Source organism: Trichomycterus rosablanca, chromosome 22 (genome assembly GCF_030014385.1).
Source record: "Trichomycterus rosablanca isolate fTriRos1 chromosome 22, fTriRos1.hap1, whole genome shotgun sequence".
NCBI classification, from domain to species: Eukaryota; Metazoa; Chordata; class Actinopteri; order Siluriformes; family Trichomycteridae; genus Trichomycterus; species Trichomycterus rosablanca.
In genome coordinates this window covers 170,612-197,500 of record NC_086009.1, presented here as the reverse complement: position 1 = coordinate 197,500, position 26,889 = coordinate 170,612, and the positions used below count along the sequence as shown (strand labels likewise).

The 26,889-nt window shown below is 43.9% G+C and overlaps 3 protein-coding genes across 4 annotated transcripts in view; 2 read left to right on the top strand and 1 right to left on the bottom strand.

The window, feature by feature from the left end:
• cog1 (component of oligomeric golgi complex 1) overlaps positions 1–4,350 on the top strand; it is a 9,172-nt gene extending 4,822 nt beyond the window's left edge. For both annotated transcript variants that reach the window (XM_063018783.1, XM_063018782.1), the window contains exons 7-14: positions 77–790; positions 866–1,012; positions 1,259–1,420; positions 2,281–2,402; positions 2,511–2,619; positions 3,134–3,243; positions 3,431–3,509; positions 4,048–4,350. In XM_063018783.1, the coding sequence (XP_062874853.1) occupies positions 77–790; positions 866–1,012; positions 1,259–1,420; positions 2,281–2,402; positions 2,511–2,619; positions 3,134–3,243; positions 3,431–3,509; positions 4,048–4,185 (1,581 nt within the window). In that variant the 3' untranslated portion in view covers positions 4,186–4,350. The remainder of the gene's footprint in view (positions 1–76; positions 791–865; positions 1,013–1,258; positions 1,421–2,280; positions 2,403–2,510; positions 2,620–3,133; positions 3,244–3,430; positions 3,510–4,047) is intronic.
• Positions 4,351–5,344: 994 nt separating this feature from the next.
• Positions 5,345–12,428, top strand: rgs9a (regulator of G protein signaling 9a). The gene is made up of 17 exons (XM_063018478.1): positions 5,345–5,410; positions 6,537–6,633; positions 6,787–6,837; positions 6,921–7,027; positions 7,717–7,768; positions 8,159–8,217; positions 8,299–8,375; positions 8,798–8,879; positions 9,578–9,640; positions 10,562–10,591; positions 10,678–10,739; positions 10,949–11,062; positions 11,157–11,272; positions 11,407–11,494; positions 11,778–11,916; positions 12,100–12,182; positions 12,272–12,428. Exons 1-17 carry the CDS (start codon positions 5,345–5,347, stop codon positions 12,426–12,428), a joined length of 1,443 nt encoding a protein of 480 aa, XP_062874548.1.
• A 1,282-nt stretch (positions 12,429–13,710) lies between these two features.
• gna13b (guanine nucleotide binding protein (G protein), alpha 13b) lies at positions 13,711–23,255 on the bottom strand. The gene is made up of 4 exons (XM_063018477.1): positions 22,973–23,255; positions 20,411–20,628; positions 19,274–19,324; positions 13,711–16,909 (listed from the first exon to the last, which is right to left on the bottom strand). The coding sequence occupies exons 1-4, from the start codon at positions 23,253–23,255 to the stop codon at positions 16,337–16,339; spliced, it is 1,125 nt and encodes a 374-aa protein (XP_062874547.1). The 3' UTR covers positions 13,711–16,336.
• Positions 23,256–26,889: the final 3,634 nt, after the last annotated feature.

Genomic DNA, 26,889 nt, shown 5'->3' with positions numbered 1-26,889 from the left:
GTTCTTTACTCTGCAGACTCATTGTATCACTGGATGTGAAGCTTGCTTGACTGTACACAGTTCTCTCTGTGTGTAGGTGATGACTCAGGAGGGCATGGATCAAATCTCCAGCAGCTGTAAGCAGCTCTTATCCTCCACACTGAGGGATCTGGAGGGCGAGACGGCGAGCCGCGGCTCCAGGTTCGAGGGCGACGTTTCGGCGTTCCTGTGGAGCGAGTCTCAGTCCGACCTGCCAGCCGACGCCGCCTGGGTGGGCGTGTCCCAGCGTGGGCCACGCCCGGAGAGCGGCCTGTCCATGAAGACCCACGCCCTCACGCCACGTGTCCAGGCCTTCTGCGCCGCCCTCGACTCCAGACTCAAAGCCCAGCTGGAGGACCTGGGTCACTTCCTGCCCCCGGACGCGCCCGCCCCCAGCTCGAGCCACCACACAGACGGGGCGGCGGTGGAGGCGGCGCTGAGCGAGCGCTGCCACGCCTGCATTACGGACATCCTGGCCGGCTTCCGCGCCGAGCTGGCGTCCTCGGGTCACACAGGCTCGGTGCTGTTTCTCGCCAGGCTGTGCCAGTCTGCGCCCGAGCTCTGCCCCAGTCTGAAGCGCTGCATTCTGGGACGCCAGGGCGAGGCCAGGAATGCGGGGAGCCCACGCACGCAGAGCAGGAAGCCACAGAAAGGGGGCGCGGGTAAAGGGGTGGAGCTCAGCCCCGCCCAGGTGGCGTGGGGCCGACTGAAGGAGGAGCTGCTCGCCTGCAGCACGGAGGCGTACAGGATCTGGAGCGCCGGCGTCACCCAGGTAACCAAAATAATCACACCTGAGGTCTATCGGTGTGGTAGAGACAGAACTAATCAGTGTGTGTGTGTGTGTTAGGCACTGGTGAGCAGTTTCGGGAGTTCCCTGCGTGCCGACACGCCCGGTTCGGTGCTTGTCACCGCCACACAGTGGGACGAGCTGGAAATCCAGGAGGAGGCGGAGTCAGGAAATACGGTCACGTCTAAAATACGTTTACCTGTGCAGGTGAGCGCGGCTCTGTCGGAGGGTCTCTGTGCAGCGGCGTCGATCAGCCAGCAGAGGGCGTAAGTGCAGCAGTGATGAGGAATCCCCTCCGGCAGAGTTATTACCTCCTCAGAACTGCTGCCGTTACGCCCTCTGCTGGCTGATCGACGCCGCTGCACAGAGACTAAGTATAGCAGAGATCGATGTGACTCTCATCTGGGAACTGGATATGACGTTCTATAACGCTGTGTATATTTCCCTCCGTAGCCGTCGTGGTACGTTCAGTCCCTGCTCTTCCGCCTGTGTTTGGAGGTGAACAAGGTCGGAGGTCACGCCGTACCCAGGGTCACCCTAACCGAGCTGCTCCGATCGGTCCTGGATCAGGTGGTGGTGGAGTATGACGGGCTCACTGAGCATGCTCAGAAAAGGGTGAGAGTCTGCGCGCGTCCTACATCCCCATAGACCACTGAAGTCGTGCGTCATTCTGTAGTCCTCGTTATGCCCATATTTGGAGACCCGGGTCTAAGTCAGATTTCCTACAGGAAAAATGAACGGGGTTTTCAAAAAATCGGCTCTAACGCATCCTGTAAATAAACATGTTCAGAACCCTGTACGTTTTGTCCTGTGTACATTTTTCTCCTGTACATCACTGGATCCTCTGAATTACGAGGTTTTTAAAGGATCGTAATACTAATAATGCTACACGAAAGCTAACGCTACTGCACATTAATTAGACGTCACTGAACTACACCAATCAAATCGACGGAACGAGCAGCTCGCTTTTGTTGAGTACAACCAAAGGCGTAACACCCGACCGTCCTCGCTTTCTACTTTAATGTAGCTACCTACTAAAAATATAAAGTACAACTTGTGAATATCACGGCACTGTTACCCTGGTGAATCGTGCTGCTTTGTGTGCTTATTTAAGAGGCTTATAAAAGAAAAAAAGAAAAAATTGAAGAGGCTTCCGGTCTAGTGACGTCAATTCAGTGCGCAATAGCATTAGCTTACATTTAGCAATATTCATATTTTGACTCTTTAACGACTTCATAATTCAGAGGATCCAGTGATAATAAACAGAAGAATCTCCATAAAACAAAACCTAACAGCTTTGGAACATTTTTTATGACTACAGGATGCGAGAGAGGCAATTTGCGAAAATGTCTTAGACCCGGGTTACCAAATATGGGCATAACAACATGGCGTGGACTACAATATGACACGACTTCAGTGGTCTCTTATATTATTTCACATGTTTATTCACCTCATTGCTTTCTGTGTGTGTGTAGGAGACGGCGCCCCCTGTCACTCAGAACCGAGCACTGCAGCTGCTGTTCGATGTTCGGTACCTGAGTGCCGCTCTGAGCGCCAGGTCAGAGGAGAAGAGCTCACGCCCGCACCTGCAACCCAGGTACCATCACACACACACACACACACACACACACACACACACACTCCCCACCCTTAATAATACACACCTGAACCCCAGGAATCCTCACCCCGCCCCCCTGTGTTTTAGGATCCAGCGGATCTGTGATGATCTGGAGAGCTATGTAGATCCCTTTGATCTGGACGTTTTCACACCTCACCTGAACGCCAACCTGAACCGGCTCACTCAGAGAACCTCGGTGAGTCAACACACCCTCCGCATTCTATTGGTTTACAGGAATTAAGGTTTAGGTAACAGGAATGAATGTCGATGAATGCATTTTAAAGTTAATCTTCATAAACATTTCTACTTGATGTTTTGGAAACATAGATGACCCAGATTCAGCAGAATGGCCCACACAGTCAGATCTAAGCCGTGTCTGTCTGAGCACCCGGTCAGGCCGGTAGCACTGCAGACACTGGTGGGTTTAGTCTGCTGTGCCACCCCAGCGCACTGTGTTGTTTCTGTTCAGGTTCTGACAGGGTGTGATTAGTTTTTCACAGCTCAGCAGGATTCTGATGAACCAGACGGGCTGGTGTGTGTGTGTGTGTGTGTGTGTGTGTGTGTGTGTGTGTGTGTCTGTGTGTGTGTGTGTGTGTGTGTGTGTGTGTGTGTGTGTCTGTGTGTGTGTGTCTGTGTGTGTGTGTGTGTGTGTGTGTGTGTGTGTGTGTGTGTGTCTGTGTGTGTGTGTGTGTGTGTGATCTGGGTTCCAGGTGCTGCTGGGGCTCCTGACGGGCGTGGAGAAGAACTTCAGCTCCAGGAGCAGCAGTGTGAGCTCACAGGAACCCTACAACATCCTACCACTGTCCAGCAGTCAGATCAGGTACGCTTCCTCCACACACACACACGTCCAGACACGTTCCAGAACCTCTCCAGAACCTCAGAACCTGTTCCAGAGGTGCTTGTTATTGATGATGGGGTTCGAACCCTCTGTCCCTACATCAGAGCTCCAGCAGCACCACTGATCACATGAACAGCACTGATGAACGTTCTGTGTTGATGTGCTGCAGGTTCGGGCTGCTGCCGCTCAGCATGACCAGTTCCCGAAAAACCAAATCATCTTCATCTTCATCATCATCTGGAGTTCTGGTGAGTTCTGATCGTCTGTTACAGGAACCTACACCCACTGATGCAGGACAGGAGTCCTTGTTTTCACTTTTAATGAGCAGCTTGTTGGTTTACGTTTTCAGTCTGGTGGTCCGGTGTGCTTGAGCGAGGAGCCGCCGGCGTCCCGGTGATGTTCTGATCATGTGTGCTTTCTGTTTGCAGTGTTGTGTGTGTGTGTGTGTGTGTGTGTGTGTGTGTGAGAAGCTGATTTGCATGACTGCAGGCAGGCGGGTCTAGCACCTGCACTCTCTTACTCTGAAGCTGCTGTGATGCTTTTATTTACATTTATAGCATTTAGCTGATGCTTTTATTTAAAGCTACGTGCAGTAGGTATGTTAGTGATGGTGCCTGAACCAGCAACCCTCTAATTACTGGTCCAGTACTTTAACCACTGAGCTGCTGCTGCTCTAGAACACGTGCAGAAGGTGGCTTGGCATTGGTACCGTAGGTGTGATTGTGTGACTGTTTGAGTGATTAAATATGAATTTATTTTTTATTCTTTTCTCTTGTTGGTTTTCAGGCGGCTCCTTCATCCAATCCAGTCGCAGAGAACACCTTCCAACCAGGAAACCGCTTCAGACAGTTAGCCAATCAGGAGGAAGAACCGGCTGGCCCCTCCCTCTTTAAACTAGGCTGGCTCTCCGGAATGGCCAAATAATTAATTTTATTTTAACTGTATAAAAATCTGTATTAAATAATTTATGATGCTGTGAGAAATGCTACTCTCTGATTGGCTAGCATTTCTCATAACACTACAGCGCTCTGGTCCATCCCTAAACTGATTACATGTTCCTAAATAAATGTTATCTTTCATTTTCTCACATCTTGTCTTATTTTGTGTGTAATGGTTCAGATTTTATTAACATTCAGAAACAAACCAACCAATCAAAGCTTCAGCCCCCCCCCCCATCACTTAAATTCTGTTATTCATAAATAAACGTCATTAATAAACATTTTTATTGTAAAGTTTTTGACAGAATCAGAAAATCTCACAGAGCGAAACTAAACCAACTCAAATACAGCTCATGTCATTTAGAATCTGTGGGGGTGAATCAGTGAGTCTGTAGGAGTGAGTCAGTAAATGAATCAGTGAGTCTGTAGGAGGGAGTCAGTAAGTCTGTGAATGAATCAGTTGTATTGGTGAGTGAGTCTGTATGAGTGAGTCAGTAAATGAATCAGTGAGTTGTATTAGTGAATGATTCACTGAGACTTTATGAGAGAGTCGGTATAAATAATTCAGTGACTGAATCAGTTTTTTAAGTGATTCAGTGAAAGAATTAGTGAGTTGTATCGGGGAGTCGGTTTGAGTGAATCACTGAGTCGGTATGAGTGAATTGGTGAATAAATCAGTGAGTTGTATTGGTGAATCAGTATGAATGAATCAGTGAGTCTATATGAGTGAGTCAGTGAGTGAGTGGGTAAATGTGTGATACAGAGTTCATTATTCTAATACACCTGGTAATTGTGGGAGGCACTGCTCCCACCACGGTCCTGATCATGCTGGAGTGTTAACTGAAGAAGTGAATGAATGAACCACGCTAGCTCATACTGAAACATTCAGATGATGAAATAAAGCTGAAGTTAATTAATATCAGAACCATAATGAGCAGGTTAGTGATTTTGATGGGAACTGGGGGTGTAAGAGGTGGCACCATGTGGGCATCAGGAGGGCATTTATAGTCTGAGCTCTGATTGGTGGACAGGTTAATCCCCTCAGTGCAGCCGGAGGGGATCGTACAGAGTGCAGCTCTCACTCACAGCTTCTCCTGTGCGGGTTCAGTCCTGATCTGTGGAGGTTTGACTTCGCTGCTGCAGGAATGACGATCAGATTATCGGGGGATCACGGGCAGCACTTTCCACCCCGAATCTTCTGCCTCAGCAAGGTACCACCACCACCACACTTCACAGCTTCATCAGTCTCCTCTTACATCATTCTCATCACTATAGTATTAATAATCAGACATAAATACAAAGCTTTTTATTTATTTATTGTTTGTTTGTTTGTTTGTACACAGTAGTTTTAGTCCTGATCATTAAATAATCTTTATTAAAAATCATGAGATTCCACAATCCAACCCGAAACACTTCCTATATAAAGACTTTAACATAAATAAAACAAGAACAATTATTTTTATTAATCTTTCTTCTTTAACAATAATTATCAAACACAACAGAAACTAATAAACATGTAAAAAATCATTTTCTTCAAACAATATTTTATTTTCTAGAATAAATTCTCCTAGAAAACAGTTAATTATTAATTATTAATATAATCTGATAGAACTGAAGCTCACATCAAACAAAATCATCACTGTAAAATTTCTACTGTGTTTACATTTAATCAGACTATAATAAATTATAAGCACTAATTATTGTAATAAATAGTTATTTTGAGTTATTTTATAGAGAATAAACTGGGCAGGTACTGGACTAGTAATTGAAAGGTGGCTGGTTCAAGCCCCACCACTGCAGGTTGCTACTGTTGGGCCCTTGAGCGAGGCCCTTAACCCTCAGTAGCTCAGACTGTATACTGTAACAGTACTGTAAGTCACTTTAAATAAAAAGCTGTAAATATAAATAAACGTGAGCTGGTGTTTCTAACGGTGGACGGAGATTAAATGAAATCTGGAGTTTAAATCTGGTCTCTAATCTCATTAGTGTGGATCAGGAGCTCAGGATCAGGATCAGACTGAAGGTCACGTCAAACCACCACAAAAAATCCTCCCAAAAATATCCGAATCATTCCAGTACGTCCTTCATCTCAGAATACTGACACCACAGGAACGGGGCACCAGGGTGCAAATACTTATTCACCTGATCACTGCCTCTGAATCAGGTTCAGACCTTCAGATCATCGATGTGAATCTCAGCATGAGCGATGATGAGGAGAATCATAAATATGTGGACGTGCAGCAGCAGTATGAGGAGATTTTTTGTTTGATGATGATTCTGAAATAATAAAATAGTGAGAGCATCTCAGGAGCTCGGTTCACTCGTGTCGCCCCTCAGGTGGAGGCTCTGGTGGTGGAGATGCAGAACCCCAATTCTGGAGTGAGAACATCGGAGCAGAAGCTGAGCGTGACCTCCATTCCACACGTCATGAGCGGTAAGATCGAACCCCACCGTGCGGGGCTGATTTAGGTCATCAGACACCCGTATCACCCTCAGGAACACACCTCTACAGGAACACTGTACCACTCACAGGACTCCACTGAACCACAGTGAGGTGTGTCTGTGTGTGTGTGTGTGTGTGTTACAGGGCAGGACATCGCTGAGTGGATCGCTAATCACATGAAGCTGGATAATGAAGGTAATTTGGTTGATTGTTGTTGTTATTAGCAACGGTTGAGTGCTACCAGCTGAGCGTTAATCACTCGGTGGTGTTTATTACAGAGGCGCGGGCGCTCGGTACCATGCTGGTGGCATTCGGCTTCATCTTCCCACTGCAGGACCATAAACATCTCGTCCTCAAACCCAACGCCAGTCTCTACCGCTTCCAGGTCACCGACAGTCACCAGTGTTTACCATTACATTTACATCCTAATGCGCTAGCTCTCAAATTACAGTCTCAGCTGTAAGAGCTATCGTCCGGCCGGACACCCAGCAGGCACAATCGGCCGCTCTTTGGGGTCGTCTGGGTTCTTTATTGCTGCTGCTGCTCCCCCTGCTGGCAGGTGAAGAGAAGCGGGTGGCAACTGCACGCAAGACAGAGAGGACACGTGATAGTCTGTGGCTCCACTTGGTCAGCATGGGGGAATTGGATATGACTAAATTGGGAGGAAAATTCTTTTTTTTTTTTTTCAAAAATATATGGACTGCTGTCTGTGTAAATAGGGTGAGTCCGACTGCAGGAAACAGTTAGAAGCTGCTGGAATTAATGGGACATGTTCGGAATGTCAGATGTAACCTGGAACAGACATACAGACACTGTCCACAGTCAATCGAGCTTCACACAGCAGTAGCAGTCAGGATTTAGGGTGCTGAATTTGGAGGATGAGCAGTGTAAAGCTCGCTCGACTGTGGACAGTCACATCTGTGTACCAGCAGATTGTAATTTATGGCAGGTTTTAGGTTCCTGAATTACAGACCTGTTAAAGCAGCCCTGTTTATATGGGCACAGAGAAGTTACACGACTCTGTAGAAGATTTGCTGATTGCAGGAATGACAAAGCTTCGTGTTCTGTTGACAGACACCGTATTTCTGGCCGGTGCAGAAACGCAGGGCTGAAGACGTGGATTACGGTACGTTTATATTCTTATATTTTACTAAAAAATACCAGTGATGGACAAAATATCAGAAACAGGAATCAGTGTTCATTATAATAAAATATGAATAACGCCTCATCACGTCTAACGTAACAGAACTTCTGGATCTTAGTTTGGTTCTGTGGCTTCTTTTCTGTTCTGGCCGTCTCGTACACTCGCTCAGTGGTGATCATCTTCCTCCACACACCTCAACCTCTCTTATTTTAGCCGTATGTACAGCATGTTAATATCCTGTATTATAGAATCATGGTCAGCACCATAGGGTGCACACACTCTCCCCATGCTGCTGGTACCGTTACTGATACTCCACCGTATGTTCTGAGTTACATGTTAATAAGAACTGTGGTGTGTTTTATGACTCTGAAGCCATTTACCTGGTGAAGAGGAGAATGCGGAAGAAAGGAACCCTGGACGAGTATGAGCAGGTGATTCTGTGTTTCTTGTCTTTATGGTGTCGTGTGTTTTGTATGAGAACTGAGAACCTTCAGCGTATCTCTGATAAACAGGAACACTACGACAAACTCCACAAATACCTCAACTACAAGTGGGACTTCATCCTCATGCAGGCCACAGAGCAGTACAGGTACATTATTATTATTATTACTTTTTATTATTATTACTTTTTATTATTATTATTATTATTATTACTATTATTATTATTATTATTACTATTATTATTATTACTATTATTATTATTATTACTATTATTATTATTATTATTATTAATAATAATACATTTATTATTACTATTATTATTATTATTACTATTATTATTAATAATAATAATAATACATTTATTATTACTATTATTATTATTATTAAATTAATTATTATTATTACTATTATTATTATTATTATTATTAATAAATTAGTTATTATTATGATTATTAATGTGTGGGTGTGAAGTGGTGATCTGTACTGGAGGTGTTTCAGTACTGGTTTCCTCCCAGTATAAAGACTGGATCTAACAGCTCACGGTCGGTGTTGGTGGTTTTTTGGCTGCAGGGTTGGGAGGGAGAGGACTAAAGCAGATCGAGTCGTGTTCGACTGTCAGGAGAGAGCGTACTGGATCCTCCACCGACCCCCGGTATGTACGGTCACATGATCAAACATCCATCCAGCCAATCACAGAGCAGCAGCACAGTGTGTATGTATGTAAGTGTTTATACTGGCAGAGAGAATTCACTGCTCAAACTCAGAACAAGAATAATCAGCCAAAATCCTCATGCCTTTGTGATGGTTGGCTGAACAGATCCTTCCAGAGTCCTGTCATACAGTAACATGTGGTCATGTGGGTCCTCATCACGCCCAAAATAACGGAACTTACAGAAACTTAATCTGGTTCAGGAGCTCCTTATCTGTTCTGGACGTCTCGTACACTCGCTCAGTGATGATCATCTTCCTCCATCAGATTTACTGCTGCTTTCTGATGCTCTCAAAAGTCTGATCAAAAATCTAATCAAAAGTCTGATAAAAAAATCTGATCAAAAGTCTGATCAAAAGTCTGATCAAAAGTCTGATAAAAAAATCTGATCAAAAGTCTGATCAAAAGTCTGATCAAAAGTCTGATCAAAAGTCTATCTCTATCTCATTATTATTCGTCTGTATTTAATCAAATAAAAGCTCCAGTTTATAAGTCCCTGTGAATGTGCTGTTGCTATGGGAACCACCCATCGTTAACAGATTAAACTACTATTGAGGTGTGATTTAGTCCAAAGCTCCTGATCAGTCGGGGTCTGGATTCTGATTCGTGTCGTGTTGAGTTGATTGTTGTTTGTTTCTCAGCCCCGGACTCACAGCGCTCTGGATCAGGGGTTAGATCGTCTGATTAATCCCAACACTGAGGAGGTGAAAGGTGAGGAGCATTAACACACCGTTTATCCTAAAATAGTTCCCACACCCTGATAGCTCCTCCTCTAGGATGTCTGCATCCTCGTCCTCATATTACCTGTGCACCACGTGATCCTGACACCCCACAGCAGCAGGTCTGGTAGATTATGCACGACTTCATAAAGGGACGGGGGACAAAATATCAGAAACAGGAGCTAATCCTGATTCTCCTTCTCTGAAGCTCCTTTAGGAAGTTTTTTCTCCACCCGTGTGAGAGCTTTAACAAGATTTCGGACTGTTTGTTGGGATTTGTGCCCTGTGCTCCTAATATCTTTTCTTTCTTTTTTATTTTTCAGGCCGTTTCCTCTCTGATCTCCACGACATGTTTAAGATTAAACCTGCACCATGTTTACACCCCCTTATACAAACAATATGGCCAAAATTCCGTGGACACCACTTATATAATTAAAGTTCATATCATTTACATAAAGTTTTAGAAGTTGAGGCTGTTATAGTCACAAAAAGGAGGAGCTGTATTAATGCTTATTGTCAAGTGTCCACATACATTTGGACATACAGAGTGTGTGTTACAGTGTGTGTGTGTGTGTGTGTGTGTACAGTGTGTATTATAGTGGTACAGTGTGTATAACAGTGTGTGTACAGTGTGTGTGTACAGTGTGTGTGTACAGTGTGTGTGTGTGTATTACAGTGTGTGTGTACAGTGTGTGTGTGTGTGTATTACAGTGTGTATAACAGTGTATATTTAGAGAAGTTTGGAATAAATAAGTGCACCCCTGTAGTGACCTGTTGTTTATTATTTATTTGTGTGTTTGTGTGTGTGTGTGTGTTTGTGTGTGTGTGTGTGTGTGTGTGTGTGTGTGTTTGTGTGTGTGTGTGTGTGTGTGTGTTTGTGTGTGTGTGTGTGTGTGTGAGATGTAGAAGAAGACGGTTGATCACTACAGGAGAATGGTAAGTAGAATCTGTTTGATGTTGAGGATTTTCGGGGGGTTTGTACCCATTTTAATTCCTCCTAATTGTCTGTGTTTATATTTTAGATCATTTTTATCCAGCAGTCGATCATGAGACCCAAACTAAAATCCTCCGTGTCTCTCGGGGCGTAAGTACCTCACACATCACCGAAACGTTTATATAAGAGCGCTGATGCTCATCACTCCATTCAGTATAATGGTAACGAGCTCTGGTTCAGGCGTCCTGATACTTCTGAACCTGTGGTGTGTGTGTGGTTAATAGCAGCAGCTCTTTAGCACTCCTGGACCTGAGATGATGAGTTTATATATTTTATTTATTTTATTTGGAATGATGCAGCCTGGTGAAGTACATGACGACGTATCGGAACCACGACCCCTTCCTCAACCCCTGCTTACCCAGCAACCCCTGGCAAACTAACGACAGCACCTACTGGGACCTGAACATGAGGAAGTGAGTCCATTACCACACCGTCAGACCTCAGAGAGGAAACACACACTTCTGATATGTTCAGGATATAAAAGTGTGTGTGTGTGTGTGTGTGCAGTGTTGAAATACCCACTAAGATGAGAGTTGAACGTTGGTCCTTCAGCTTCTTTGAGTTACTGAGTGATCCTCGCGGCCGAGCCGACTTCAAAGTCTTCCTGAAGAAAGAGTTCAGCGGTACGAACCACATCATCATCATCATCATCATCATCATCATCATCACTGTAGATCTTCATCATCATCATCATCACTGTAGATCTTCATCATCATCATCACTAGATCAGATCTGATGATGCTTTGTGCTGTTGCAGGAGAGAATCTGGCGTTTTGGGAGGCAGCAGAGGAGATGAAGTGGGGCGCGGCAGCATCCATGTCTGAGAAAGCCGAGACCACTTTCAAGTGAGTGACGGGTTCCTGTTGTTGTGTGTGATTGTGACCTCTGCTGGCTGGTTGAGGAACCTACAGGACTGGTGGATGCTCCACAAGCAGCAGGGTGTGACGCTCTGTACGTGTTACAGGTTTCTGTATTTCCCTCCCTCTGGTGGGTGAAAAGAAGCGGCAGTGACTGCACACGTGCTGGAGGGTGTGTGTGATGGTCTGAGACTCTGCTGGGTCAGATCATGTGTGTTTATATATGTGTGTGTATTTCTGTGTGTGTGTGTGTGTGTGTGTGTGTGTGTAGGACGTTTCTTGCCCCCGGTGCTCCTCGCTGGATTAATATAGACGGCCGGACGATGGGTTTGACTCTGAAGGGATTAGAACATCCGCACCGTAACGTCCTGGATGCTGCACAGACTCACATCTTCATGCTCATGAAAAAAGTCAGAAATTATTTTAGATTTATAATCAATCACCTATAGATCAATAAATCATCAATAAATAATCTATTAATCACTGAATCAGATGATAGATTAAACTCAAATGAATTAATGTTTTTTTATTTAATGACTTTATTACTGAATAATTCATGAAATAATTAATAATAAGTTATCTGATGTTTGCAGGACACGTTCTATCGGTACCTGAAGTCTCCGGTTTATAAGGACGTTCAGAATAAAGCTCTCTCACCTGCAGCTCACAACTTCACGTGAGTCTCACGCCACACTTTTTCCCAGTGTTGCAGATGTTACAGATGTTTGGATGTGATGATGAAACGTTCTGGTTCTGGTCCTGCAGTGACTCTCAGCTGGAGCAGAACGCCCGGAACCGTAAGCCGGGGATTCACCCCATCATCACGTGGCAACAGGAACAGGAGGAGAAAGCTAAAGCCGCCGCCGCCGCTGGACCCATCGACATCAAAAAACTGATGGCCAGCAAACTGGACCGCAAGTGAGAGAGTTCAACACCCGATTCTATAGGATATCCATACGGGCCGCGTTCCAGAACCGGCGGAACACTCAGAACATGTGACGTGTTTCATTCTACTGAATCTTTATTTAACTGATAAACGTAGAAAAGAAAAGATTTATAATGTTTCACTCTTAATAGAAACACGTTCAGTTTCAATTTGATGCTGTAACAGACTCCAAAGAAGTCAGGACGGGGGCGTGTTCCCCCCCTGTGTTCCCCCCTGTGTTCCATCAGCGTTCCCATTAATGAGACTTTTTAATGCTTGGGGATGCTTTAATGCTGAGGACACTAATTATATCCATCTATTTTGTTGCTGGCCGTCCTCTTTCTCTTTTACCCTGAACTATTTCAAGCAAGAACAACTTTTCCATCGAACTGCTTCTCATCATGAGTCCAGAATAATCCAGTTTCACTTTCATTTGGTAATTAATGAATAATTTATAAATCATAATTAATTTATAATAAATATAAAGTTAAATTACAGCACAGAATGTCATTTCTCCAGTTTCCTGATTTAAATAAATTAATAAATGTAATTAAATTGTACACTTTTATTATTTTCTTTATTTTACTTTTCTCTCCCTCACGCTGTTTTCTTTTTCTCATTTGATCACGTTATTCTTGGTTTAAAATTTTTTTTTTTTTTTTTTTAAATCCTCTTTTTCTGTAAACCCAACAACACTACCTAATGTCAGTCCAGTGGAACTGGTGCATGAATGGAACTGGTGCATGAATGGAACTGGTGCAGATGGAAGACACCTAAATAGTCTCAGTTTGGATATGCTCAGTTCCCCCGTGCACTCTGGTGACCTCTAGTGGTTGCCCGACACCTCACACACGCCTCCTCCGACACGTGACTCAGCCGCTCTCAGTACATACGGAGGAACGCACTACTACTGCTGTATTCTTCTGCTACACCTCAACCAGACAGCAGGAGGCGCTGTTACAGCAGAGAGAAGGTTATATACCCCGTCCCAAACAGCCCTCCCTCCCTCAGTCACCGGCGGCTGTCAAATGCCTGGACGAGGTTGAGGAAATGACTAAACTAAACTGTGACATCACAACACGTTTCCCGCAATTTTAAACATGAAGAAATAATAATAATAATAATAATAATTATAATGATAAATATAATAATAATAATAAATATAATAATAATAATAAAAACAATAAATATAATAATAATAATAATATTAATAATACATATAATAATAAATATAATAACAAATATAAATATAATAATAATAAAGACAGGAGGATGTTGATGGTTTTAATAGGTGGTACCTTTTAATGGTGGCACATGTGGATTAAACAGCTGGATTGTGCAGGAAACATTAAATAAATTAGAAAGTAAAAAGCAGAAGCGAATGTTAGCGGGGGGCGGCGGGGTGGGTACGATCATCACCTCACACACTCATCACACGACTGTAATCATCACAGGTTCAAGGTAAGTGGTTACAGATAAAGAAATTGTTTACAGTCATGTGATCAGTGTGTGTGACCACGCCCCCCTGTTAGCATGTTAGCACACAATGATTAGGAAACAGCACCACCGCTGGACAGGATGTGTTACTGACGCTCACGTGAACACATCAACACGGATAAGGAACAACGTTCAGCCCTGAGTACACACACTCACACACACACTCACACACTGCTCTCACTTTTACACTTTAAGTGGTTTCAACACACTAACCGTAACCACCGGCAACCGCTTCACTACGACACACTCCGAACCCAGGCTAGGTCAAAGTCGCCACGGTAACGTGAACACACAGAGAATGGTGCTTCCCGAACAGGACGCCTGAAGCAGCTCTGCAGGGGGTCAGCAATGTTTTTGGGGCATGCCTGTCGAAAAGCCAGGTCCTCTAACCGGAACTCCTCACCATCACTCTGCTCGGACCGGGCGCACCACAGGGGGTTTAATTACAGTGGTTACAGCTACACCCGCTTCTGATCCGATACTGATCCCTGAAATCAACACCGATTCAGAACCAACCCCCCCCCCCCACACACACACACACATCAATACTGATCCAAACTCATCTGGACACAGGTTCAATACCATACTGATCCAGAAACGGTCCTGATCCAATACAGAACCCGTACCCCAAACCCAATACCATACTGATCCAACACTTATTCTATAGTAGTCAAACACCGAGCTGATCCAGAACTGGTCCTGATCCCACTCACCTAATACCCACTCAATACCATACTGATCCACTACAGAACCCGTACCACAATCCAATACAGGTCCAGCACTGATCTGATCCCCACGTGACCCCTGATCTGAGCTCTTAATAACCTGATACAGCGCTGAGCTGAGCGTCAGTGTGGTACTGAGTGAGTGTTGCACAGCAGAGTGAGCCCTACAGACCTGGGTACATGTGAGGTGATGAGCATGTTCTTCAGTGGACTGGATCTTCATTCATCATCTTTATTAACGGGTTCATTCTGGTCAGGGTCTTTAAACGAGTTTGTCATGTTCTCCTAATGTCATGTAGGTTGTATTTGGGGTCATCTGGACTGAGTGAGTGAGTGTGGGTGGTTCTGATGAGCTGCTGATTCAGTACGAGCGGTTTGGTTTGTGATGTTAATACTGTAGACATGAGATCAGCACATGCTAACAATGCTAATGATGCTAACGAGCCCAGCGGCGGCGGTGCAGATACGTAACGTAGCGGCGGTGTAAACATGAAACATAATTTATAACTACAATATAAACTTCATCTATATACAAACACACGACTCAAAATCATACAGATACTAACCAGGCTCCAGAATCTTCCTATTACATCATCAATCAATCAACCAATCACAGGGCTTCAGTACAAAACACTAGAAAACTGTGGAGATAGAAAATCACACTCACACACTCACTCACTCACACACACACACACACACACACACTCACACACACTCACACTCACACTCACACACACACACACACACACACACACACACACACACACACACTCACACTCACACTCACACACACACACTCACACTCACACACTCACACACACACTCACACACACACACACACACACACACACACACACTCTCGCGGTACAGATGTTAGCCGTCTGTAGGTCGGGTAACACTGGATGAAGCGACTCGCTGAGTTTAGCATCAACGTTGCGACACTTTTCATTGGTTGAAAAAAGATCAGTCTCTGATTTGACGGCTGAGAACTTCCTGTTTACCTCAAACACCCAATAGCGGAGCTGCGTTAGGTTCTATAGAGGCGGAGCTTCCTGACTATCCAAAATAGCGGCAGTGCTAACCATAGCGGCGTAGCATCAGATTGATTCCATTATTACAATAAAAACAACAACAGGGGGAACAAACGTCGCTAAATTAGCTTAGCTTGTTAACGGCCTGATAATGACTCTTTTCAGTAGGACAGTTAGCGGCGTGAGCGCTATCGTTAAGGACGTGTAATTCCGTCCTCCCACCACTAGGTGGAACCGCTACTGTGTTTCCAAATACTGACCAATTAAATCTAGTATTTAATTAAAAAAATAAAATTCATTTTAAACTAAAACATTTAAATTAAATAATAAAATCGGTCCTGAAACCCCGGAGCGTCTTTACGTAGCTACTCGCCAACGAACGAGCTAAGCTAACGTTAGCTGAATCCGCTACGCTGTTTTAAACGGGGTGATGGAAGCGGGAGTTAAAAGGCAAGTTGTGATGTCATAATATCGAAGACCTGATTGGCTCATTATATATAATACAAGAACTTAAGCTCCGCCTCTTATCAGGACACACACACACACACACTGACTCTGTAGGAGGCCCGAGGACACGCCTACGGATTCAGTGCGTGTGTGAGAGAGAGAGCGCCCCCTTGCGGCTGACCCAGTCAGTTTCTATGGCGATGCATCACTGCAGCATGAGCTGTTTGAGGTTGTCGTGCAGGATGGTGTCCTTGACGTCGCGGAACACCAGCCGTACGTTCTCGGTGTTGATGGCGGTGGTGAAGTGGTGGTACAGCGGCTTGTGCTGCTGCTCGCGCCGTTGCTCCCGGAAACGCGCCACCAGGAAGCCCTGGACGTCCTCCAGGCGGTGCGGGTCGCCCTCGAACCCGGGGAAGAAGTCCCTGATGGAGACCAGCTTGACCTTCTCCTCCAGCAGGTCGGTCTTGTTGAGGAACAGGATGATGGAGACGTTGCCGAAGACGCGGTTGTTGGCGATGGTGCCGAAGATGTTGAGCGACTCGGTGAGCCTGTTGGTCTGCCGGTCCTCCATCAGGACCTGGTCGAACTCGCTGGACGACACCAGGAACAGGATGGACGTGACGCTGTCGAAGCACTCGAACCAGCGCCGCCGCTCCGAGCGCTGGCCCCCCACGTCCACCACCTTGAAGGGCACGTTCTTGATCTCGAAGTCGTACTCGTGGATGCCCTTGGTGGGTCTGCGTGCCAGGAGGATGTCCTGCTGACTCGGGAGGTAGTCCTGAGGAGAGACCGAAACACACGCCTTAAAGCTTCTACAGGAACACTGCACCTCGTTTACTGAGGCTCTGTTACTCCACCGAACCACAGGAGGAGCCATTATTATCTCATAACACTGGAAACATGGAACAGTAGTAAATCTACCCAGGAGTCACCTCACTGTTAACAGTAACGTTGTGTTGTGCTGGTATGAGTGGATCAGACACAGCAGCGCTGCTGGAGTTTTTAAACACCGTGTCCACTCACCAAGCCCGGAGTGGCTAATCGGGAGATTCGGGAGGATTCCCGATGGGTCGGCTCATGTCAATCTCGAGTTTGGGCCGGTTGGATGGGAAAAATAATTTTGACACTTATCTGTCATTTATCTAATTTTCTTCTTGCATTCATTCTCCATTCATCTGACAGCGCAGCCCCAACACCGCAGTAGATCAGATGGGTTCTACCATCTGAGGGAATTCTCCCCCTCCCAAATGTTTAAGTTGGTTTGGCCCACGAGGCGTCTTTTCTGGAGTGCCGGTAAAAGTTAATAAAGCAAACAGAATAGCGCAAACCATCAGTCGGTGGTGATGGAGGGCAGGAAGAGGCCAGGTGGAGCCGACAAGGCCAGGTAAAAAAAAAGAAAAAGAAAGGCGTTGGAAGAAGATGCTGCCAAATTAACAGACCTGTTTTAAAGAGGACAGACCCCATGCAGCCGGTATTGCGCAAAATTTGCAAAGTCAACTTAGCGTAGTTTATTTTGTAGAACCCAATACACACCATTAATCACAAACATCCAGTTTCAAGCTGAAAATAATGAACATAATTTGAAGTGTAATATATTAAATAGCCTAACTCATTAATGGAATGTTTTTGTTCCGACGCTACTGTACTGATGATCCCGAGGAGGCCATGACTACTGAAGGGACAGCTAGAGGATAGGCTAACAGAGTTATTTAAACTAAGATTGTTATTTGTAATGTAAAATATAACGTAGAGAATATACATGATATATGTTAAATTGTTCAGACATTCAGAAAGATGTCAGCATGATAGCCTAATTAATTGTAACAAATAAAGACAAACAGCCTAAATCACTATCAATTTTACGTCATCATAATATAGGCTAAATTGTAAAGTAAAAAAAAAAAAAAAAAAACTTCAGGCATGTTATGTTATTCAACAAAATAGGCTTACCCTTAATTAAATGTTTTTTAGCCTCACAGCAGAAGATAAGCCATGTCTCATGTCTATAGACAATGTCACCGTTATTAATAAAGTTGCAGAAACCAGTGCACTGCTTAGGAGGCTTTTGATGCTGTAGGTAGCCACTAAATATGCGAGTAGTGAAGCTACTTAAGAGTTTAGTGTAAACCTAACAATAGAGCACCTCTCTGTTGGGAAGACAAATGCAATTTTTATTTCAAATTATTTTTATTTCAACTTATTGGTCCTGTACAAATGTAAATACGTTTTCATCTTCATCACATTTTTTTTACCTTTTAAATCTCTATCTGATTTAAATTTGAATTAAACATGTTTAAGTGAAGTGTTTTCTGTTAACTTTCCAACATATACCTGAACTTATACCCAATAAAAAGGCATTGTAAGAGCTAGCTGCTGTTTTATTTATTCAAATTCCTCCTCCATGGAAAAAGTAGGCCGGGTTTGGGCATGAAACTCCCGGGCTGAAAAGGGGGCTCACTCCGGCCCTGCCACTCACTGTCCACTCTATTAGACGCTCCTACCTAGTCGGTCCACCTTGTAGATGTGAAGTCAGAGACGATCGCTCATCTATCGCTGCTGTTTGAGTCGCTCATCTTCTAGACCTTCATCAGTGGGCACAGGATGCTGCCCACGGGGCGCTGTTGGCTGGATATTCTGATTCTCAGTCCAGCAGTGACAGTGAGGTGTTTAAAAACTCCAGCAGCGCTGCTGTGTCTGATCCACTCATACCAGCACAACACACACTAACACACCACCACCATGTCAGTGTCACTGCAGTGCTGAGAATCATCCACCACCTAAATAATACCTGCTCTGTGGTGGTCCTGTGGGGGTCCTGACCATTGAAGAACAGCATGAAAGGGGGTAACAAAGCATGCAGAGAAACAGATGGACTACAGTCAGTAATTGTAGAACTACAAAGTGCTTCTATATGGTAAGTGGAGCTGATAAAATGGACAGTGAGTGTAGAAACAAGGAGATGGTTATAATGTTATGCCTGATCAGTGTATGAGGTTATTATAAGGTTACAGTAAAACTGTGGGTCCATCAGAGGAACCTGGGACCCTGGAGAACTGAAACCTCCGTCATGATCACACTATAAACCATCACTGACTGATCGTCCAGCAGGTGTGTGTCTGTGTGGTGGTTAGACGATGCTCACCATCATTTCCAGTTTATCCAGATTATCCAGAAAATATTTGACTGATTCTCCCTGTGGAGGAAACACAAACATCAGAGGATCAGGATCAGATATACTGGCACCTCACTACCTCACCGGTACCTCACTACCTCACCGGTACCTCACCGGTACCTCACTAACTCACCGGTACCTCACTACCTCACCGGTACCTCACCGGTACCTCACTAACTCACCGGTACCTCACTACCTCACCGGTACCTCACCGGTACCTCACTACCTCACCGGTACCTCACTACCTCACCGGTACCTCACCGGTACCTCACTAACTCACCGGTACCTCACTACCTCACCGGTACCTCACCGGTACCTCACCGGTACCTCACCGGTACCTCACCGGTACCTCACTACCTCACCGGTACCTCACTACCTCACCGGTACCTCACTACCTCACCGGTACCTCACTACCTAACTAACTCACCGGTACCTCACTACCTCACCGGTACCTCACTACCTAACTAACTCACCGGTACCTCACCACCTCACTGGTACCTCACTGGTACCTCACTGGTACCTCACTGGTACCTCACTGGTACCTCACTGGTACCTCACTGGTACCTTACTCGACTCACCTCACTCCTCTACCCCTCTCTAACCCTACCTCCCCCAGGTTTTTGTTTGTGATTTGTCCAGGTTTCTATAGAAACACTACACCAGGACTCGTCATGGTGACCTCTGCACCAGCGCCGCGAGGTAACCACAGCGACCACCACGCCTACCTCACGTGCACTTCCTGTTCAGTGAGCTTCAAAAGCCAGAAGTTAAAAACAGGTCAGTGCAGGGTAGCATCGCTCAGCGCCTGTACTTCCTGTTAGCTTACAACCTGAATCAGATCCACACAGACGTAAACATGAACCGCACGCCACCGCTAACGGCAATCAGAAACGCCGCCAGTGCAGAGCGGCGAACACACGCTAGCGTGGAGCTACAGACGCCGTGCTGAAGCTAATCAAGAGTTTTATTAATATCAGTATGAATAAATGTTGCACTAAATCTAACCACTACTCAGCATGAGCCCATGTGGGGCCCCGATGTGGGGGCCCCGGCCCCATCTGATCTGTACAGCTTTGGGAGGTGAGGATAGGTGGCGAGCGTTCTCACCAGCTGGAACTCTCGGCGCCGGTCGTAGGCGTTCTGGATCCCGCTGTCTGCCCACAGCGCCCGCGCGGCCGGCAGGTACCGCAGGAACAACTTCTGCTGCACCAGGCCCTGTGCCGCCCGCGTGTCGAACTCCATCACCATCTCACCGTGCTTCTGATTGGACGCCTCGCCCCACGGTATGTGGAGCTTCTCTCTCGCGTCCACCAGCACGCGGATACCTGCACACACAAGGTCGTCTGAAGGTCACTCACTGTCCAACCAATAAAGATACAGTTTATTATTAATAAAGAGAAACACCTGAAGCTTTAATAACATCTTCAGATTGTGTGTGTGTTCATGTTAGTGAGTGTGTGTGTGTGTGTGTGTGTGTGTTCATGTTAGTGAGTGTGTGTGTGTGTGTGTGTGTGTGTGTGTGTGTGTGTGTGTGTGTGTGTGTGTGTGTGAGTGAGTGAGTGAGTGAGTGAGTGAGTGAGTGAGTGAGTGAGTGAGTGAGTGAGTGAGTGAGTGAGTGAGTGTGTGTGTGTGTGTGTGTGTGTGTGTGTGTGTGTGTGTGTGTGTGTGTGTGTGTGTGTGTGTGTGTGTGTGTGTGTGTGTGTGTGAGAGTGTATGTGTTAGAACTGGTCGAACAGGTTCAGGTGTTTCAGGCTAAAACAAAAAGCTGAAATATTTTTGCTGGCGTCTCTCTAATCCTTCATTAGTTTTTTTTAGACGGTACAGAGACCGACTCTGTTCCTCGTTCTGCTTCAGGATCTCCTGTTGGGTTTAGCTAAACATGGCGGGTCACCCAGACCCTGAAGCAGCAAAATAACCCCACCCCATCACACTTCCACCACCACGCTTCACTGCTGCTATGATGTTCCTGATCTTTACACCAGATGTATCAGGACCCGCGTGATCATTATACAAAAGGTTTGAGGTCCTTCAGGGGGTCGTGATGTGATGATTTTGATTTAAAAACACAATTCCAGGGGTTCGGGTGGCACAGCGGTCTAATACTCCAGCCCTCCTCAGGCGAAGCTCTCAAGGTCTCAAGGTCGAATCCAGCCATCTAACACGCACTGTGAGTTCTGTATGTGATCCATCTCTCTGTGAGACTTCACCTCTGACCTCTGTGCTCACGTCCGGGAGGGCGTGTGATAGTCTGCGACTCTCCTCGGTCAGCGCAGCGCTGGAGGAAGTTACAACCGGGGAATAGAAACAACTACACTGGAATAAAAAGGAAGAAACACAAAAATAGAACAAGCAGTAGCCCACGATGTCACAATATTTCAAACTTACAAACAACCAGAAGTGATAAATCAGACCAGACTCACTTGACTTCTGTCAGAAATAAACGGACAGCACTTTATTCATGATTCCACTGAGTGGATTCACTGAGGCATTAAACCACAGTATTAAATTGGGAGGGGGTGTGACATATGCCAAGAAAACATTCCTTACACCATCACCAGCCTATACTGGGAACACTGGGCGGTTGCTTCCATGAATCCATGCAGCACCATTCTCAGCTGTTGAGTTTGGGTGAGCCTGTGCCCACTGTATCCTCAGAGTCCTGCTCCTGAGGTTTTTGGGTTCTGAGCTGATTGTTTGCTCGTGGTTATAAAGAGTGATCAGATCATTACATGAGTACAGGCGTTCCTAATAAAGTGGTCTGAGAGAGTATAGTTATTATTATGATTATTATGATTATTAATAACCAGCTGAACTGTGATGATCCTGACAGGCCTAACAATCATATTTACTAATATCTTACATATTTACATATCAAACTAATCCTATCAAAAATGAAAGAAACATTGCTATATTAATGCATATAAATAAAAGACCAGCAACTTTCAAGGGACAATGTTTAATTAAACAATACAAATTATATAAGTCAAACAATTTATAGCGTTTGTTTATTCTGTTCTGCTTTTGTTAGCATCAGTGTTAATGCTAACTGTGCTAACTTTGTGTATTATGCTACTTGTTTTAACACTATTTAATAATATTCGGTTTATTTAACTATTGAATAAAGTTTTCCACTCAGTTGATCACTTTTATTTAAACATTTGCACTTTTCTTACGTTTGGGTTCGAACAGTTCTCTTAAATAGGGGCTCCATGAACCGCTCACAAGCTGTAACGAAGTGCACTAGTTAGGGTGCATAAGCGTAAACAGTGTAAAGCATGTGTGTAGGGAACAATGTTAAATTTGGGATCGGTTCCACAGACACAAACACAGTAACTTCAAGTGTTGACTCCAGAGCAGTAGCTAACTTTAGGTTTTAACTTCATGCTTTAACCAAAAGAGAATCGATTATCGGTGTGACTCGATCTTTAAGAACTTTTGGTTTGGAAGACGCGCGCAGTAGCGGATCCTGTATAAATCACAGTAGCGGAGTGCACTAGGTAGGGTGCGCGGCCTCCGCTGTACAGTATTAATACTAGTGCACTAGAGTAGGGAACATGGAGGGATTTGTAACAAACTAGCCCAGTCAATCTCAGGAAGATGAAACGGAACTGGAGAGAGTGAGCAGTTAAAGTTGATTAAAGTGAAATAAAGTGATGAATTAGGTGAAACCTTTAATGACGTTACTGTAGATGGTGGCTCGGAACTCCTCTCGGGCCTGCTGGTCGAAGTCCTGACCGTGAATGATGCGCATCTGTTTGAGGAAGGTGGATTTTCCGCTCTCTCCGGCTCCCAGCAGCAGGATCTTCACTAACCGCTTCACATAAGCTTTATCCCGAGAAATACAGCGATCAATCTCCTTCGAGATCCTCATCTGCTCCGCCTCACCGCTGTTCAGCAGACATTTAGAGAAACAGAAGGAGAGGAGAGAGCGAGACGGCAGGAAATCCGCCATCTTTACAACACAAACTTTCATCGATACAACAAACAGGGCGGGGCCACATACATACTGCTTACTACATACTGCATACTACATACTACATACTGCATACTGCTTACTGATTACTGATTACTACATACTGCTTACTACATACTACATACTGCTTACTACATACTGCATACTACATACTACATACTGCATACTGCTTACTGATTACTGATTACTACATACTGCTTACTACATACTACATACTGCTTACTACATACTGCATACTACATACTACATACTGCATACTGCTTACTGATTACTGCATACTACATACTGCTTACTACATACTGCATACTACATACTGCTTACTGATTACTGCATACTACATACTGCTTACTACATACTACATACTGCTTACTACATACTGCATACTACATACTACATACTGCATACTGCTTACTGATTACTGCATACTACATACTGCTTACTACATACTGCATACTACATACTGCTTACTACATACTGCATACTACATACTACATACTGCATACTGCTTACTGATTACTGCATACTACATACTGCTTACTACATACTGCATACTACATACTGCTTACTGATTACTGCATACTACATACTGCTTACTACATACTGCATACTACATACTACATACTGCTTACTGCTTACTGATTACTGCATACTACATACTGCTTACTACATACTACATACTACATACTGCTTACTGATTACTGCATACTACATACTGCATACTACATACTACATACTGCTTACTACATACTGCATACTGCTTACTACATACTGAATACTACATACTACATACTGCATACTGATTACTGATTACTGCATACTACATACTGCTTACTACATACTGCATACTACATACTGCTTACTGATTACTGCATACTACATACTGCTTACTACATACTGCATACTACATACTACATACTGCTTACTACATACTGCATACTACATACTGCTTACTGATTACTGCATAATACATACTGCGTACTACATACTGCATACTACATACTACATACTGCATACTGCTTACTACATACTGCATACTACATACTGCATACTACATACTGCTTACTACATACTGCATACTACATACTACATACTGCATACTGCTTACTACATACTGCATACTACATACTGCATACTGCTTACTGATTACTGCATACTACATACTGCTTACTACATACTGCATACTACATACTACATACTGCTTACTACATACTGCATACTGCATACTACATACTGCTTACTACATACTACATACTGCATACTGCTTACTACATACTGCATACTGCATACTACATACTGCATACTACATACTGCATACTACATACTGCATACTGCTTACTACATACTGCATACTACATACTGCTTACTGATTACTGCATACTACATACTGCTTACTGATTACTGCATACTACATACTGCTTACTACTAGGGCTGTCGCGGTGACAGAATTTCCCCTTGCGGTATTCAGACTGTCTCAATATCGCGGTATGCGGTTATATCGCCATTTTTTTTTTTTTTTTTGAAAATTACTTAATTTATCTGGATTTTAGAGCTATATAAACAAGCTTTATTGTTAGGCTATGATTTGATATATTATTGCTTTATAATGACAAAGATGAGACGGCTTTAAGACCAATGAAATGCGTGTTTAGGCTATTGTTAAATACAGAACAGAGCAGGGATGCGCGTCTTTTCTCTATTAAAAAAAGGTTTAAATTAGCTTCTAGCCTAGGCTAGATATCTAGCACTGTGAAACAAAAAAAAAGTGTTTAGGCTAAATATTTTAAATGCACATCTAATCAAAATATGGTAAAAAAATAGAATAAAGAATAAAGTCTGTAAGAGTTTAAACCTGCGTTATCATGCGCGCTAGACGAACCAACATGTTCACCTGATGTGTTTTAGAGAGGATCTGAGTGGGGTAGCGATGTTCCCCTCGGTACTAAAACTCTCTCTGATGGTGCTCGTTGCATTAATACACTGTAGATGTACTGATCCTGCATGCGACTTTAGAGATCAGAGAAAGTCTAGCCTGGTTATCGCGCCACTATTAACCATCTATTTAGTAGGTATAATTAACATAACAATATATACTACATTTCAAGTTATTATTCGTTTCAATACATTTTTATTCAACGAAAAAATGCATTTAAATCATTCCAGCAAGCGAGCAAGAGAGAATCTGCAGGCTGCAATGCCATATTAACCGTCATTAAGTGTTTTAGTTCGCCAAGGCTGTTTAAATATAGTCTAAATTACAAGTATTTATTGAGTGTGAACTCAATTTAATCATTAATAAACTTGCCTATAATTCCTGTTGCGATTGTTTACATTTTAAAACACAAAGCCTGACACTCAGCAGCAACGCATGAGAACAGGTTGCGGGAAAATGTCGCTCCTAGCTCATTTTCATTATGAATTTATTTAACATTTATTACGCACGAATGTAAGCGTATAAAACAAGATGGACCTGCAACAATAAAAAAAAGGAGAAGAAAGAAAGAAAAAACGTGAATATCGCGGTGTTGCGGTTGTCCAGCATGCCCTGCGGTTGGCTGGTCTATACCGCGATATTTCAAAATTGCGGTTAGCGCGACAGCCCTACTTACTACATACTGCTTACTACATACTGCTTACTACATACTGCTTACTACATACTGCTTACTACATACTGCATACTACATACTACATACTGCTTACTGCTTACTGATTACTGATTACTGCATACTACATACTGCTTACTACATACTGCTTACTACATACTGCTTACTACATACTGCATACTACATACTACATACTGCTTACTGCTTACTGATTACTGCATACTACATACTGCTTACTACATACTACATACTGCATACTGCTTACTGATTACTGCATACTACATACTGCTTACTACATACTGCATACTACATACTACATACTGCTTACTGCATACTACATACTGCATACTACATACTGCTTACTGCTTACTACATACTGCTTACTGATTACTGCATACTACATACTGCTTACTACATACTGCTTACTACATATTACACACTACATACTGAGTACTGATTACTGCATACTACACACTACATACTACATACTGCATACTGATTACTACATACTGCTTACTGCATACTACACACTACATACTGCATACTGATTACGGCATACTACACACTACATACTGCATACTACTTACTGCATACTGCTTACTACATACTACATACTACATACTGCTTACTACATACTGCTTACTGCATACTACATACTGCTTACTACATACTGCGTACTACATACTGCTAACTGCGTACTACATACTGCATACTACATACTGCTTACTGCGTACTACATACTGCTTACTGTGTACTATATACTGCATACTACATACTGCTTACTACATACTGCGTACTACATACTGCTTACTGCGTACTGCATACTACATACTGCATACTACATACTGCTTACTGCGTACTACATACTGCATACTACATACTACTTACTGCATACTGCTTACTACATACTACATACCGCATACTGCTTACTACATACTGCTTACTACATACTGCTTACTGCGTACTACATACTGCTTACTGTGTACTACATACTGCATACTACATACTGCATA